This window comes from Rhododendron vialii, chromosome 11a, assembly GCF_030253575.1.
Source record: "Rhododendron vialii isolate Sample 1 chromosome 11a, ASM3025357v1".
NCBI classification, from domain to species: Eukaryota; Viridiplantae; Streptophyta; class Magnoliopsida; order Ericales; family Ericaceae; genus Rhododendron; species Rhododendron vialii.
In genome coordinates, this window is record NC_080567.1 from 30,337,757 (window position 1) to 30,354,037 (window position 16,281).

General features: G+C 39.2%; 2 protein-coding genes across 11 annotated transcripts; both read right to left on the reverse strand.

Moving 5' to 3' along the window:
• Positions 1–7,277, reverse strand: LOC131308432 (phospholipase D delta-like). 7 transcript variants are annotated; one of them, XM_058335360.1, is made up of 12 exons: positions 7,068–7,277; positions 6,151–6,271; positions 4,892–5,828; positions 4,552–4,668; positions 4,135–4,329; positions 3,711–3,983; positions 3,559–3,627; positions 3,311–3,458; positions 2,224–2,372; positions 1,753–1,926; positions 1,219–1,416; positions 1–527 (listed from the first exon to the last, which is right to left on the reverse strand). In XM_058335360.1, the coding sequence occupies exons 3-12, from the start codon at positions 5,813–5,815 to the stop codon at positions 234–236; spliced, it is 2,541 nt and encodes an 846-aa protein (XP_058191343.1). In that variant the 5' UTR covers positions 5,816–5,828; positions 6,151–6,271; positions 7,068–7,277; the 3' UTR covers positions 1–233. The 7 variants fall into 7 exon arrangements, with proteins under 7 accessions (XP_058191343.1, XP_058191342.1, XP_058191341.1 ...); XM_058335359.1 differs by having other exon boundaries at positions 6,043–6,271; positions 7,068–7,246; XM_058335358.1 differs by having other exon boundaries at positions 4,892–5,956; positions 7,068–7,245.
• Positions 7,278–8,984: 1,707 nt separating this feature from the next.
• On the reverse strand, positions 8,985–14,391 carry LOC131307661 (multiple organellar RNA editing factor 4, mitochondrial). Of its 4 annotated transcripts, XM_058334291.1 has the most exons (6): positions 13,842–14,342; positions 12,044–12,141; positions 11,897–11,962; positions 11,007–11,630; positions 10,736–10,934; positions 9,549–9,582 (listed from the first exon to the last, which is right to left on the reverse strand). In XM_058334291.1, the coding sequence occupies exons 1-6, from the start codon at positions 14,228–14,230 to the stop codon at positions 9,564–9,566; spliced, it is 1,395 nt and encodes a 464-aa protein (XP_058190274.1). In that variant the 5' UTR covers positions 14,231–14,342; the 3' UTR covers positions 9,549–9,563. The 4 variants fall into 4 exon arrangements, with proteins under 4 accessions (XP_058190272.1, XP_058190271.1, XP_058190274.1 ...); XM_058334289.1 differs by lacking the exon at positions 9,549–9,582 and adding an exon at positions 8,985–9,421 and having other exon boundaries at positions 10,736–11,630; positions 13,842–14,391; XM_058334288.1 differs by lacking the exon at positions 9,549–9,582 and adding an exon at positions 8,985–9,417 and having other exon boundaries at positions 10,734–11,630; positions 13,842–14,341.
• Between the last annotated feature and the right edge of the window lie 1,890 nt (positions 14,392–16,281).

Sequence of the window (16,281 nt, forward strand, 5' to 3'; positions counted from 1 at the left end):
CTGACAACTATTGGTTTAATGTGCAAAAATATGATCTTCGTCTTACATATGTGGTTTAATCAAATATACACAATTTACATCACTTGGTAGCACTCCCACATTAATGGAGGTACATTCTCAGTTCCTATGATTAATCAAACAGTATACATGCTTCCTTTGCTCTTCTCTCTTTTATTTTCTCCATTTTTTCACTTCCAAAGCACTTTTGCTACAGAACTGCTTGAAGGTTGATGTTAGGTTGTGAGGGCATCAGGGAGATTGGTGGGGGATCCAAGAACCTTACCTCCAACATCAGGAAATGATTCATGACCAGGCAATGGACTCACTTTCCCACTCCTGCTTACTTCGACAGGATAATGCATCAAATGTCCCAACATTTCTCTATCCTCATCCGCCACAAACGCCTTCCAGTTTTGCTTGGCAATCTTATTGACAAGCTTAACACATTCAATGGTGTGTGGTTGGCGGAATGAGTCTTTGAGCTTGCCAAGGTGTTCAGCCCAGAGAGACATCCGATACCCATAAACCTGCATCAAACAATGTTGTTTCAGTAAATAACCATGAACTATGAAGTGACTTGGGTTCGATTGTAGCTTAGAAAATGTGTCCGACATCGACACTCTGTCAAGGACCAAATTCAGAACTTCGAAGTTTGTATTGAAGTCAATTACTTGTTGCTGTAAGTCCCTGTTGAGGTCTATCCTGTGGAGGTACTCAAAGTAGGAGGCTGCATATTTAGAAAGAAGCGAAAACATACTTCCATTTTTACTTGTTTCTGTACTCGATCGATTTGTTGGAGTGATAGCGACAGTCCTAGTTACAGTTGTGAAGCAAAGTCCCACATTGCATGGGCAAGGGCACCCCATTTCAACAGTTAACTTTTGGGGTTGAGTTCTATCTAAGGCGTGTAACAACAGTAATGTTGAAGATTTATTCGGCTCAAATCCCCCCAACAATAGAAAACTCACTCTTCGTGGAAAAAATAAAAAAGCGACTGCCAGTTGATTATGGAGAAAGGACACAATTTTGAACCCATCTAAATAGAAAACACGCTCTTCCAAGCCGTTAAGGCCTCCGACCACCTCCTATACACTAACAAATACATTACCAAATTACCAATCTCATATTTATATTTGATGAAACCATCTCAGTCAACTGCTTCAAGTTCTAGCAATATCATAACTCATTCAAGTATTCATTGGAGTTTAAGATTCAAACCTGTCCTCGTGGATGAGTTTTCTTGTTGGCCCATGAGTAATTTGGTTGATAAGCACCCATTGCTATTTCTGTATCCCTTGAACCATCCAAAGATCTCTGATTAATGTTTGCAGATCCTATTATCACGTACTCGTCATCAACTATCATCCCTTTGGCATGGACGTAAATCATAAATCTCCTGAACTTTTGAGCTAATCCCTGTGTGAAGAAAGAGAGAAACATATTACAAAACGTAGGCCAATTCATAGCTAATCCTTGGCGAAAATGGGGATCATCTTCCAGAAGACAACGAGAATGAACATGTAAACTAATATGTATTTTCCAACCATTGAATAAGAAGTACGATGAAATGAATAGCAATGAAAAGTGAATTTAGAGTAAGTCTCACTCCTGGTTTATGAGAGAAAATGCAAAAAAAAAGCCATTGCTGTAGGTTTCAGTGTTGAACAGCAAAAGAGAAAAAAGGATTCAGTGTTGTATATTTCAGTACCCTTGCAACCTTACTCACAGTTTCTCGGATAAGAAATACTATACCAATGCGCGGTTCTCAGGAGGCTGACTAGGTTGAGCCGAACTTTCTGGCGATGAAGCTTCACGCTTACCAAGGCAATAGAAATTCAAATAATCTTGTGGGTGATAACAATCAGAAAGACCTGCTCTTTCAAGAGCCTCTGCAATAATCTTGTACATCATAGTCATTGTCTGCCCCTGTGGGCGTTTTAATTCAGGGTTAGTGGAAGAGAAAAAAGAGAAAGCAAACATGCTCAATCAACAGTATATTCTTAGGGAATTGATTTTGCCACTCCCCTTCTCTCACAAAACAAATCATCTAATCAAGACACAAAGGGGAGTGGCATTAACAAAAAGGGGAGTGGTAAAATCACTCCACTATTCTTAACGAGAAATTTCTAGCTCGAAAAATGAGGTCATTTTTCTAGTTAGTGTTACTGCACAATTGATATAAGCATGGAAACTTACAGGGAAATGAAGAGATTTTAGTCTAACCTGCCAAAAAAGAATTTCCTGCATGGCAGCACTAGTGGGGACACCTTCTGGGTACATTGGAATAATGATATAGGCAGAGAAGCGTTCATTTGCATTGATTTTGCTGGCAATTTTCAATGCAAGTTCCATGGGAATTAGGTTATCTGCACCTGCTTCCAACAACAAATTGAAGCATTAAAAGCCGGCTCATTTCACATATGGTTCCTCAAGTTCTTCAAAATGAAACGTGCATAACAAAAAACCTATTAAAGTGAGCAAAAGTTATACTCCTAACAGGCATTGATTTAGCATCTTCAAATTTGTGTGGGTGCAGACCTTTGGGTGTTCCAGGCTTTGCCCTAGAGATGTATCGTCCAACTCTTTGTTGGATCCCCTTCCCCTTTTCCCTGTTTTTTAATAAAAATTTATTTTTGCCGGTCAAAAAAAAAATTTGCGTGGTTGCAGACAAAGTTTGGGGACAACACAGGATATTGATAAAAGGAACACAAAAGAAAGAAAGAAAAAAAAGTGCTGCACTGTTGCAGTGGAATCCCTAGTAATTGCTATTATCCAGTATAGGCTAAAGAGTCAAGAGACATTACAACTGTTGATAGATGAAATTAAACGATAGCAGCGGCGGCACCTATGCACTTTTATATGTGTAAACAACAGAACATGAGACATTAAGAACTAGTGGAAGACAACTGTTTGAAAATCTGTCAGAGATTGGGAGGACTCAACACCATTCTTCTTAGTACTTGCTGTTGTCGGAACTATTAGCATTACTAAGAAAATCTGAAATCTAAGTTGCAAATGGGCTCTATAGATGAATAGAAAGATATGCGTCGTGTCATCTCCTTCCTAAATCCACGACTGCTAGTTCTTAGAATTGAATGAAATAGATCCTCTAGTTCCATTTATACTGCATCCCCATTTCAGACCTGTTTTGATATCTATGTAAGGGAAAGATAATAATACTATAACTTCATGCATTAACTGACTAGAAAGACAACTTCTATATTGAAAAGCGTAACAAGTGATACAACCACTAATTACTCACAACATTCAGGATAACTAAAACTAGTTGGCAGCTAAGTATTTTGCCCACCTGCATTTTTGTATGATGGCCAGCAATATGAAGATCCAAGAAAATACTGGTTCTCTATATATATGAAATGTTGGGCTGATCTAATTGCGTTAACATATGCGGTATGTATGCTTCTGTCAACTTGTAAATTCTTCCCGCATACAAGGCTCTGCAATAAAAGTCAGGTTAGAGGACCATAGAACAGGACAAAAAAACCTGCTTGCAATGAATGTAACTGAACTCAACAAGTCCCCTGAGCTAGTTCTAACCTGTGACTCAGCTTCCTTAACATCTTTTGGAAATCCTTTAACTGATCCAGAATCAATTGATCGAAAAACCTGGCAAGGGGGATAGCTACTTAATCAGACCTTGTATTACCTTTTGCTCTCACCAAACATTTGAGAAGTATATGCTCCCCTACCTGAACATGCCAGGTCTCAGGATCTTCCTCATCATTAACACGTAAAGCACTGTCACCATTAGGACCAGAAGAGGGGGTGAGTATCCATGACATCCGGTCCAGCTTTATCAAGGCGTCATCATGCCAATGTGTAACCTTTTTGAGCTTGAAATTCCGCCATTTTGCGGCTTTTCTCCATCTTTGTTCAAAATTAGTCATTATATCGAAAGCAGCTGGACCTTCAATCTTACAGTGTAAATCATGCCACGGTTGCCTCGGTCCACGGGAGCGAGACTGTACATATTAACCAGAACACAATAGCGAAAAGAAGCACCATTGGAATACAACTTGTTAAAAGCAATCCCACAATCACTCTAACTCGAACAAGCATTGAAATAAACTCAGCCTTAGAAAATAATTCTAGACATATCCAATGACTCCTTACCGTAAATGTGGGATTACGAAAATCATTTTCAAAGACCGTGTCAAGATCACGAAACAGCCTATGCTCAGGAGTATCATACCGTCCATCACATAAATCCAAACCACCAATAAAGGCACTAACTTTCCGATTATTTCCAGTAGCTTGAGTGTCAAGAATCACACACTTCTGATGATGTGTAAAAAGAGTTCCCACCACCTGTTCAGAATGGACGGATCACATCAATTAATGAACAGCTAAAATTCACGAATCCGCATTAGTTAGATATGTTGCTTACTTTTCTCAATCAATAACACTTCATGAGAATACAAATTTGGAAGACTTACATAAATCATAACATTACCTTTTCTACTACCACCTGTCACTTGGAAAGTGCTCTCCCATAGCAAACAAATGAATAAGAAAAGAAGTATTCCGAACCTGTTGTTTGAAAATACTAAGCTTATTGCTGGCATAACGAGGGCAAAGCACACATTGGACGCTTGAGCGTTTGAAAAACTTTCTTGTTTCCTCATCATGAGTCTGCATCAAACCTTCCTGCTTTCAAGTCTATGATTAGATACAATGAGTACAAAAATGCAAGAGGAATATGAAGTCTTTGACTAGATGTGGTGCAATAATGCAATCATATAAGAGACATACTCAGTAAACATCTCAATTCTCCTCTCTTTTCTTCAAAAAGGTCCAGCGTCCAAAAAAAAAAAAACATGTTGTGATATGATAATACAAATAAAATCTCTGGAAAATATATGACCATTACCGTTTTCAAAAGAAATTTGTCATGTGAAGTTTTATCATCCCAAATAAGCAACAGCACGCGAACACCTTCTTGTGACTTGTACTTTAGCAATTCTCCAAGGGAAAGCTCTCCTCCAGAAGGCAATGGTCTCGTTGGCTCCCTCACAAGCTTCACCCGGTGATATATAGACCATCCAACGATATAAATCATGTGGTGAGCTTCTAATATGGCATGACAAATATCCTCCCAGCATTTGTTTTGGTGGAAAACTTTTCCGCCATCCAGTAAAATCTCAGGAAGCATTCCATCGGGCATATGGGCATCCTGATAAAGGGTGACACTCCCTCCTTTCCGGAGGGGAAAATATGTATTTGCTACTCCAACGCCATCCTTATGCAAAGGGTTTTCACCAACTGGAATAAACTGAATAGAAAGATGCAATTCGGGATTCAAGTGATTCCCATAAGATCCTACTATAGGGAACCACCCGTCAATTTTATTACCGGAGACTAATTTGTCTGCAGAGATCTCTACCACACCAATAAGTTGGGCACCAAGAATATCATTATCCTTGACCTGAAATTCCACTTTTACCACAGGGTGAGCTACTGGAACATGAAAATGCTCATCCCACAAAGGGAACTCGGAGTTGGTTATTACTCTAGTTTGAGCTACAGTAGCACCCGCTAGGCAAACAGACACATAAGGGTCGCTAGTAATGGCCGAGTGCCTGCCGGAGGATTTACTCGCTATGTCAAAGGGAGATCCACAAGTCCCAAACATGGTAAAACACTTTCTCATTCTTTCCGTAGCTAAGTCCATGTTTGGAAGTGCTTTTGCTTCTACAATCCTTATATCCAGTTCTCCATGCAAGAAGACCATTTTCTGAGAAACATCAGCCTCATTTCTTGTAGGATTCTCGGAAACAACAGTATCACCATCCATTAGGACTTGAAATCTATAATGCCGATAGACACATCAAAATGAGTCCAAATCCAGCTAGTGTCCTTTACAGAAAAGGTGCTGTAACTGATGAAGATTTAGGCAGATGTTGAAAGTATGCTATGTCCAGAAACCACTTCAAATCTAAACCATGCCAGATCCTCGTTAGAAAACACTGCCTCAGCACTATAGCAATTGTAAAGAGGAACAAATTGAAATAATTGAACTACCTGTTTAGTCATCTACAACAATGATACGTAGTTTTAGAAGTTCATGAAAACTTCATTCCTTGCAAAGAAACAGAAATTTAACCCAATAGAAATGACGCAGGCACCTACTCTTTGTCCCCCTAAACAAGCAGCCCAAGTAAGGTTGAGTAATCCACTCCTAAAAGCCTCTTGCCAAGGTGGCCCTCTAAAGCTTCAATTCATGATGGAACTGATCCACGAACGTCCTTCACTGAAAAAGCAGAAATAGAAACGAAGAGCCAATTATTTACAGAATTATTATGGACATAATTAAACAATCAGTTATAGGCTATGTAGAAGAAGGAAAAGTACATGCACAATTGCACATGAACTGAATCTTGTTTATATTGTTTTTTTTTTCTTTTGGGTAAGTAAAATCTTGCTTATATGGTTAGATAGCTTGATATGCATTGTTGGGCTCATTTCCCAACAGCTTAAGTTTTTGAGACAATCGGTAACTTTAACAGATATAAGCAAATGCTTACTCATTACTATTGCTACGGATAAAAATTTGACAGCCACAAGACAAAACATAAATGTTAATATTGTGTATAAGCAAATGATGACTCGTAACTATTGCTGCTGATGACAATTTGACACCCACAAGATAAACAGAAATGTTAACTATTGCTGCTCAAGGCGGTCCTGTAATCTGGGTTCGTACGTTTCCCCTCTTGGATTTCCCATTTAATCAATTCCTATCACTACACGAATTGCGGTATTGGCTCGTGCAAACGAAATTATGGAAACCCATGAACCAATTTAGCCACTGGCATGTCCAAAGGAATGCATTAACGTACTATTTGAAAGAGAGAACATCAAACCCACAAACCATCTCAATTAACCAATACTTAGAGCTCACAAACAAACACACGATCATTGTGATTCACCCGCTGATTTAAAGAAACAAAACCCACATTTTAAATGCATTGACGATATTAATATGAGAGAGAGAGAGAGAGAGAGAGAGAGAGAGAGAGAGAGGAAAGGGGGTGGTAATGTGTTACCTTGAAAAGAGAAGGGACGAATCGGAAGACCAGAGGCATACGAAGAGATAGAGGGAGGGGGGAGGGCGGAAGAGGAGAAAAGATTGAGGTGTTTGCAATTTGGAACAAGAGAGGGATCACCACCACAAGCAAAACCGAAATAGGCGGGAATCTCTGGTATCCACGCAGCCATTTTCTTGCTTTTATGTTAGAAGAGAGAGAGAGTGTGTGTGTGTGTGATTTTTTTTAATTTTTTTTGTACTTCGGAATATTTGAGAGAGAGTGATGGTTACTTTAACGTTTTGACGACCGAAACCAACGAAGCAGTCACGAATTTTTTTCCATTTCTCGTGGAGCAAGATCACGTCGCGTGGCACTTCAACTTCTTCATGATTGGTGAATCAAGTGCAGGACCCACCACTAATATGAGTGTGGAATGTGTTACCCCGGACCAACGATTTTTATGTCGGTAAACAAATTGTAAGTGGCATGTTGTAATAAGCGTGCTATATAACATGTTTTGATTAGTGTGTGTGGAGTATTACTCCAAAGGAACGCTCAATAACAAATCGGCAATCTCACCGGGAAATGATTGCTACCCAATAGTAAAACCGAAAGTGAGTGATGCATTGTTATATGACTAGGAGTAGTTAGACTCGTGCTCGCTTTGTCAAAAGATAGTATGGGTTTCGCTCGAATGAATAATAAGCAAGTAAAATTCAAACACAAGATTGAATTTTGTTAACTTTTCAAGCAAATCCTTTAAATTGCTAGAGCTTGAAAAAAGCAATATGAAATACTGCATTCGTCTCGTAAAGATTATCTCATCTAATAAAAAAAGATAATTTAAAATTAATGCAATTATGTCAAAAACTAATTCAGCCTTTTTTTTTGCAAGTTACGAGATATCGATTAATTATTTTACTTTACGGAGGGAAAATACGTTCTTTTTAAATTCTCATTTAAAAGCCAAACAATATTTTCAGAATAGAGGGAGAAATAAAATCAAATTACTCAACCTCGACAATAAGCTCAAGAAAAGCTCGTTCGGAAACAAAAAATACTAGCAAATAAACGTTCATTTTCTTCTTATTTGTTGAACCAACCAGACATGGAAAAAAAACATTTACCCTATTTACTTCATATTTATGTGGCTCTTTCCTTTAAGGAAATTGATTTTCACACTTTCCTTTTTTTATATCCACACTTCAGTTTGTCTTTTAGCAAAAAAAAATCATATACTTTCAACACTAAAAGACAAAAAAAGAAGTGTAGATATCAAAAAAGAGGGTGTGAAAATCAATTTCCTTCCTTTAATTTGAGATATTAGCAATTCTGAGCAGCGTGCTCTAAGACCTTTCTATAGAGCATTGGTGCAGAAGCACAATTTTTCCTTTGCCAATTTTCACATCTAAGATCCAAACATAGCACGGATCCGGGGGTGCTGTAGTGCACTCCATGTAATGCACGTATAGGGCGACACACAACTTTCGATCTCATTAATCAACGGTCCACATTAAAAATCCATTATGACCAGTAATAAATGATTCTTACCGGTCATAATTAAAAATCATATCTCAACTATTCATTGTCAATATCGATAGCCCGGGTGCCTCCTACATGGTATCTTGCAGGGCCTTACACTACAGGATTTCCCAATCCATTACCATATGGGAGGACCACGGAACAGAAAAAAAACAGAGTACACACCAACAACAGAAGCAGAAACAACCTCTCCCAGATTTAGAGCAAAGCTCCAGCCCATTACCCTTCTCCAGCTAAGGGCGAGAAAGTAGCCGGAGTTGGGCGATGGGCTGGAGGTTTGCCCTTCTCCGGCTACTTATGTATAATGTTCTTGCAATGATCAAAATCAATACCAGACATTGATAAATCCCAGCTGCCACCGGAGAGGGAAGGAACCAACAATAGTCAGCAGGCTTTTCACAATACTATCAATAACTTTATTAAACTGAGAGAGCTTAAGTTTATCCTGTAACGTGCAGTTTCATAGCACGTCCTCTCGGGTCAAAAGTCTGACTTGAGAACTAGATACCATTTGACGATCTCGTTTCAAATGACTTTCCAGGTTCATAAGGCGACATAGGCACATCAAAATCAACACGATCTAAATGAACAAAACAATTCACAAGACTACTAACATATATCGACTCCTGGAACAAAATCCATTATAGCTCATAATCCCACTAGCTACAAAGAAAGACAAGTAACACGACTATTTACCAAAGCCGGCCTTTAGAAAGTCTTCTGGTCTGTTGTTTTGACACAAACACTCGCGCGCAGAGACACAAGTAGAATGTGGAGTTGTATTTCATCTCATCATCTCAAAGTTCTCAAATCTTGTCAACATCTCTCACCTGCAATGATTAACAAAACAACGCCAATATGGCCCAGGAAAGAGAGAGAGGGGAAAAAATTCCACTTAGACGGAGAAAAGGGGGAAAATCTTGCTTCGTCAGTTGAAACTAATACAACAGAATTTGCCAAATGATTTAAACATCAGCCACGCCATCCACTTCTGAAAACACGACATATCATATTGGAAAATATCGGAAGGGATGGTGATAGCTAAAAATAGTAAAAATACTAAAACTGAAAAGGTATCTTGGATTGACGATTCCAATGTCCAACGAATACTTCGGAGCTCGGGAAATAAAATATACAATGCCCAGAGAAGTGTGAACCAGTAAGATCAGGAATTTAAAATAGGGACCAACAAGTATTACTATTGGCAAACAGAAATAATTTATTCACCGATCTGGTAGAAACAATCCACACAAGGTTATGCCCCCTGTGTCTTGTCGGAGAAAAGTTCACCAATATGGTGGCCACAGCAAGGGGGTTCAGCTTTGTCAATTGATACATGCAGGCTCTACAAATAGATATTAGTCTACACTGATCTTACAAGACAACTGGCTGAGGGTTTTCCCAACAAATTTACAGATCCTACAAAAGACGATATCGACTTCAACAACGGCTAAACCAATTTTCATTGGTATTGACTAGTGAGGTTCTAGTAGTAGTTATGCCCTTAGGCTATGTTTGGCTGTCATAGTGGATAAGGAAGGACAATTGTCCCTAGAAGATTAGGATATGACAAACTGGGACAATTTTACAGTGCAAAGAGTCCCATCTGATGTTTGGTTTGTGAGGGTTAACATATAGAATTCGATGTGGGCCATACCAAGTTTTGGGAATGCACTATCCATAACCAAAGACCTTATGGAGGACTCAGAACTACGTATGGAAATAGGCCCAATGGCCTGCAATTTACGGCCCTTTTATAGTGCTTATTATTGACCTACAGGCCCTCAAGGGCCCAACCGCCCAAGGCTAGCCTGGGATGAAGATTTCTAGCTCGGATCAGTATTCTAAAACAAGGAATTAATCGGTAATTATTCGCCGATTAATTGTTGGTGGAGCCTATCTGATTAGGTCCGACTAACGATTAATCACCGATTACTAATTAATATGCACGATTAATTGCCGATAAATCCAATTAATCGCTCGAAGGTGGTTGACCGCCCGAGCGCCAAGTGACTTTTATTAGAACATTGGCTGGGATCACTGGCAAACATGTATTCAACTATTACATGATGCCTCTGAAATTTTGACACACAATAAGAGATAAAGGAACATTATGATTTCTTAATAACAAGGGGAGTTCTTACTTGGTTTGCCCAGTATGTGCCATCGGTGCATAGGTCCCTTGCTCTCCTTGAATGTGCTCGAACCTATGCTCTTCTCTATTCCCCCCGTAACCATGACCCGTTTCTTGCATGTGATTTGCACCAACTCCCTGTCCATGATTCCCGCCTGCAGCTTGGCCATAATTCCCGCCTGCACCTTGTCCATAATTCCCGCCTGCACCTTGTCCATAATTTCCCTGTGATGCTGGTCTATAATTTGTTCCTCCTCCTTGGCCGTTATCAAACCCTGCACCTTGTCCATAATTCCCGCCTGCACCTTGTCCATAATTTCCCTGTGCTGCCTGTCTATAATTTGTTCCTCCTGCTTGGCTGTAATCAAACCTTGCTCCTTGTCCATAATTTCCTCCACCCTGTCCATAATTACCATCAGCAATTTGACCATAACTCCCACCCGATCCATGCCCGTAGGGTGGACCTTGTGGAGGTGCATAATTTTTGTTCTCTACTCTGGAATCCCTTTGCTCTGGTTGAAATCTTCCACCTTGGGGGTTATAATATCCTTGCTCATTTTGGTTGTAAGTGGCCTGATTTGAAGGCATTGGATCTCGTCCCCTAGGAGCGTCATTCGATGGCATAGGATCTCTTCTATCTCCTGCGCCAGGTGGTCCATATATAGGTTGCATTGGAGAATTTCGTGGTCGTTCGAAATTCCTTGCATCCCCATACATCGGTCGCTGGTCTCCAAAGGATGGACCATGTTGTTGGTTTGGCACCGGTTGCCTTGGCTGGTTTGGCATTGGTTGCCTCGGCTGGTTTGGATTAAATTCTCTAGGTCTATTGTCATATCTTGGTCTTGGCCTCCCATACTGAACCGGAGGCGGTCTAGGTGTGATGACTCCATTCTCATACTTGTCTCCTGACATTTATAGCAAAGGAAGTATTTTTTCCATTAGGGCTCACTTATCAGGAAACAGAGTTATTTGAACTAATTTAATAAAAACCTGATTAAAAGAATCCTAATAGCCACAACCAGAAACAAACTTAACGTTGGATCAATAAGTTTCCTACCTAATTAGCAGTAATAATCAGCAGTAATAATAAGCAGTAATAAAATAAGTTTTTTTTTTTCTAACTCCAAACTTAACGTTGAACTAATCAGCAGTAATAAAATAAGTTTTCTACCTCCATACTCTTTGTTCACCGGATCAATATAAGAATCTGGTAAAATAAACACGACTCCAGGCAAACCTGATTCCAGCAAGAAATTAGTACACAAGGATAGCATCAGCAACTAATATGAGGCTTCAGTGTGAATGATAGGCAGCTTACCTCTAAATTTCTCAGACATTTCCTCCGTCACCAGACACTGAAAGCCTTGATAAGTTGTCGTACTGAAGGCATACATCTTCTTCTTTGCCTCTTCGTAACTACAACCATTAAAGAAACCCTAATTACTTAGAGCAACAAAGCTTGAAATAGTCATCAAAATGAAAAAGACCCTTATTGCAAACTACTGCTGCGCTCAACCCCTTATGATCACCGTTATGAACACAGTTCGAACTATCTAAACAAGCAACAAATGAAGCATCTTATAATCAGTAGCAACCAACTTTCTGTAAGTGATATTGCAAGAGATGCAAACAAATTATGAGGAAAACAATTCTCTCTTGTGCTTGAATAGCAAATGAGAGGAGAAATTGTAAGGGTGGGTGAGAAAGGAGATAGGCGGACTCTTCATTACCTAGTTTTGTTTCACACAAAAATGGTTTGCATGGCATGGGTGGGTCCAATGTGGCCCTGCCATGGGGTGGTTCCTACGTCTTAAAAAAATGGTTGGATTAGGTTGATTCGCTGTGTATTGGCCAGCATCACAATACAAACAGAGAGAAACTGTCACTTGTATCCTTATTCTCACACTTTCATTTCTTTTTCTCACCCATGGGACGGGAGAGACCAAAGTCATTTCTTTCTCACCTGTTACCCCAAATTGACCGTAAATTTTAAAAAAAATAATCTGACTGCTCATTTCAAGGGAATAAAACCACATTGTACTGACAGAATTCGACACTTCACTCAATATTAACATGGTTCTCCCCTTCAGTCATGGAACAGATCCACACACACAATGACACGCCCAGCAACCAAACTAAAAGGGGTCGAAACCACATGATATGAGACTTGATATCTTGACATAAATACCCCTTCCAATACATGAATGCGAAAATCAAAGACTAAAAGCATCCCCCACCCATATTCTCCGATTCAAATCACATGAAATTTACTTGTTTCTTTACTCAAACGAGGGTGACTTTTTGAATCTCCACAGGACCACAGATACAAGCAGCTTCCAAATTAACAAATCTGCTGTTGGTGAAGCTTTTGCTCAAATCTATACTAAAATATCTCTTGGCAGATTGAGCTCTTCATCTCAAATAAAACCTCCACTGGAATTTAAGTAAAGGGCTTTAGACAGCCTACCTTATATAAATCCTTAAATAAGTTTGCGGGCTTTGTAGAATTGGCTCTGTCTTTTGTGCAAGGCTACTATGGTGTTTTCTTGTTTTATATGGCTTGCTCTACCATCGTCATCTCTGTTTGCCCCTTGGGAGCTTGTATCAATAAGTTACCAGATTTACGCATCCGCTAGTGACGAAGTTTTCGTTCGAATTCATACTAAAATCTTACTTTGCCTATTGGATATCTTTGAACCAAATAAAACTTCTAATCGAATACAAGTTAAAAGGGGTGAGCAAAGGGCTTTACATAGCCAAACACATAAACATACATAATACTTGTCACGTGCTGAGGTAGGGCTGCAAAACATTTATGATTCATTACCGAGATGTTCGCGAGCAGCTCGAGCCTGAGCTTGGCTAGTAAATAAACGAGTGTTAATTAAGCTCGATTAGTTTACAAAACGAGCTCAAGTTAATTAGAAAAGTTTGGCTTGATTGAAAAAACGTGTGTAGTAAACGAACCGAGCTCGAACTGCCATTGTTTGGTAAAGCTCGACTACTTTTGAAAGAGCCGAGCTCAAACACATCAAAGCTCGGCTCGGCTTGTTTACACCCCTAACAATTTATTATATAGTAATGAATGAGCAGCGGAGGGAAGAGAGGAAACTGACCTTCCGACGACTTTGGCTAGGGTTTGCAGATATGTTTCGATCATTTCTTCGCGAGTCGGCGCCGGATCCTTGGGGAAATCCATAGTGATGAGCCAGTGATTGTAATCGCACCCCTCGAACAGGACCGTGTCTGGCCCGATATCGTCGTCGTACTTGTTGTTGTTTGGTCTAAATCTGGATGACGAGAGCAGCGCCGTGGACGATCGGAAGAGCCTGGACTGAAACGGAAGGTGATTGTTGAGGCTAGGGTTTTGTGGGGCGATGGTGGTGGCGGAGGAGAGAAGGGGCGGGGCGGAGATCGCTGGAAATGGAGCAGAGAGTGTGTAGGGTTTGGTGAGGTGAGAGGAGAGTGAGAGGGCTCGGCGGAGACGGAGCGAGGAGAGCGCCATGGGCGGCGATGCTGTGACAGTGGTGGTGGTGGATGATTCTAGAGAGAGGGAGCGAGTAGGAGAGTCCTAGGGTTTTAGAGGGGGTTTAGATTATCAGCTAACAAATTACTTTACTCAGCAGCGACCGCACTATAGGGAGGCCTGAAGTAGTGGAGTAATTCTATGGGGTTCACTCTCCCGTCCAAGTTTTAAATCGGAGGAAACACTTCTGATTTGGACCGCACATTGTGAAAATAAATCAATGATTTAGATCTGTCGCAAACTCTTCGCTAGAAGAATTTAATTCTTCACGCAAATAGTTTTTAAGCAGATCGGAACCAATTGATTGCAGTATTAGACAATCAATATTTCGACTGTTCATTCAAGTCCAAAACTTGTATCGGAGAGGATCCACTTCCGGTGTGACGTTTGGTTTTTCTTAATTTAGACATAATAATTCACTTGGCCCATTGAATTTGATTTTGAACTAGTATATTTTGTTGGCCAGCTTTAAGTAGAGGTAAAAAAAACTTCCTATATGGAGTAACAAAAGAGTATAAAAAAAACTAGTAGTGCAGGGTCTATATAATTTGAGGATAATTTTTTTAATATATTATTAAATAGATTTTTTTTTTAAAATCGTTATGATGGAGGCCGCTGTCACTTGCCTCTGGCTCCATCTATGTTTACATCAAATAAGATAGTATATATGGCTCTAAGTTAAATAATGTCTTAAATTGAAAATGTCATTAATTTATACAAGTATTTGGTTGGAAGCCCAAAAATTCATAAGAATTAATCACAAATTGTCCAAAATTTCCAATTTCAGGAAAAGCAATTTACTTTAAGTTCATCACTTCAGTATTTCAAATTAGAATTCCTCTAAATATAAATTACCATTAGAAGAGAGACAACGACTTCACTGCATAATGCATTTCTCTGACTTGTAGTATTTTTTGGGTTCCTGAATGATTCACACTTTCTTTCGATGATTCACACTTTCTCTACCTCACTCTAAAAAAAGCTCACAATCGACGAAATAAGTAAAGTAAGCTAATACAAATTAAATGTTGCAAGAAAAATAACTTTTGATACACGAATAACTAAATCATCCATTATCAGTATTTTTTCTCTGATATTAGTAGGTTTTGAACAACAACAAAATGTTATTAAGGATATATTAGCTATTACTACCCTCCGTTCTAATTTAATTGTCTTTTTTAGGAGTTCGTGCTATTTTCTGATTGATTGTATCTTACATATATAATTTATAATATTTTAGGTGATTTCGAAAACAGTGTATTATAGAACAAATCGAGATCTATCAAATAAGACCCATATTGGATATAAAATTCATTACTAATTTAAAAATATAACTAATTTTTTTTATCCAGTTAGAATAGAACTGTGACAAGTAAATTAAGACAAAAGGAGTGCTATAAGTTTTGGTATTGGTAATGAATTTATTACTTAACTTATTTAAAAAAAAAGAAAAAAAGTTATTAGTTAACTTGTGAGGGTCAACCAACCAAGGGGTCATTGAAATACTAATGCAAACCATAGGAAGAGTCATTTCTCATACACGAGTTGAGAATATATTACTCTGTATGTTTATAATGCCAACGTCATGGACTCATGGGTTGTGGAGAATATATCAAACTTTTGACAAATAAGGACAACTGGTCAACCCGCCGGCGCATGTGGTACAGAGAGAGAGAGAGAGAGAGAGAGAGAGAGAGAGAGAGAGAGCCCGCCGGTGTATGTGGTACAGAGAGAGAGAGAGAGAGAGAGAGAGCATGTGGGGAAGTAGTTATTTAATGGAAGCATGTGGGAAGGTCGTAGCTGGGGAAGCAGAAGAGATCTCGCAGCAATTCCAATTAAATGGCGCAGATGGGTTGTTTCTCTCTTCAGAATTTCCATACTTGTATCACAGAACACAGCCATTCAAAAAAACATTAAATTAGCATTAACTGTTGGTCTAGTCGGTGGGTGAGTTTTATTCCCACACATATGGTCGGAATTTGATTAAAAAGACAAATTTTTTTTTCTAAATTTCACAGTTGTAGCATGTA

Bases quoted from the DNA above. Each gene is read 5' to 3' on its own strand.
- LOC131307661 (XM_058334287.1), bottom strand. From the start codon at position 14,230: ATGGCGCTCTCCTCGCTCCGTCTCCGCCGAGCCCTCTCACTCTCCTCT. The intron at 11,963-12,043 runs GTAAGCTGCCTA...TGCTGGAATCAG, and splicing joins AATGTCTGAGAAATTTAGAG to GTTTGCCTGGAGTCGTGTTT. The intron at 11,631-11,896 runs GTAGAAAACTTA...TATAAATGTCAG, and splicing joins GGTGAACAAAGAGTATGGAG to GAGACAAGTATGAGAATGGA.
- LOC131308432 (XM_058335360.1), bottom strand. From the start codon at position 5,815: ATGGATGGTGATACTGTTGTTTCCGAGAATCCTACAAGAAATGAGGCT. The intron at 4,669-4,891 runs GTAATGGTCATA...ACTTGAAAGCAG, and splicing joins ACAAATTTCTTTTGAAAACG to GAAGGTTTGATGCAGACTCA. The intron at 3,628-3,710 runs GTAGGGGAGCAT...CCCCCTTGCCAG, and splicing joins CTGAGACCTGGCATGTTCAG to GTTTTTCGATCAATTGATTC.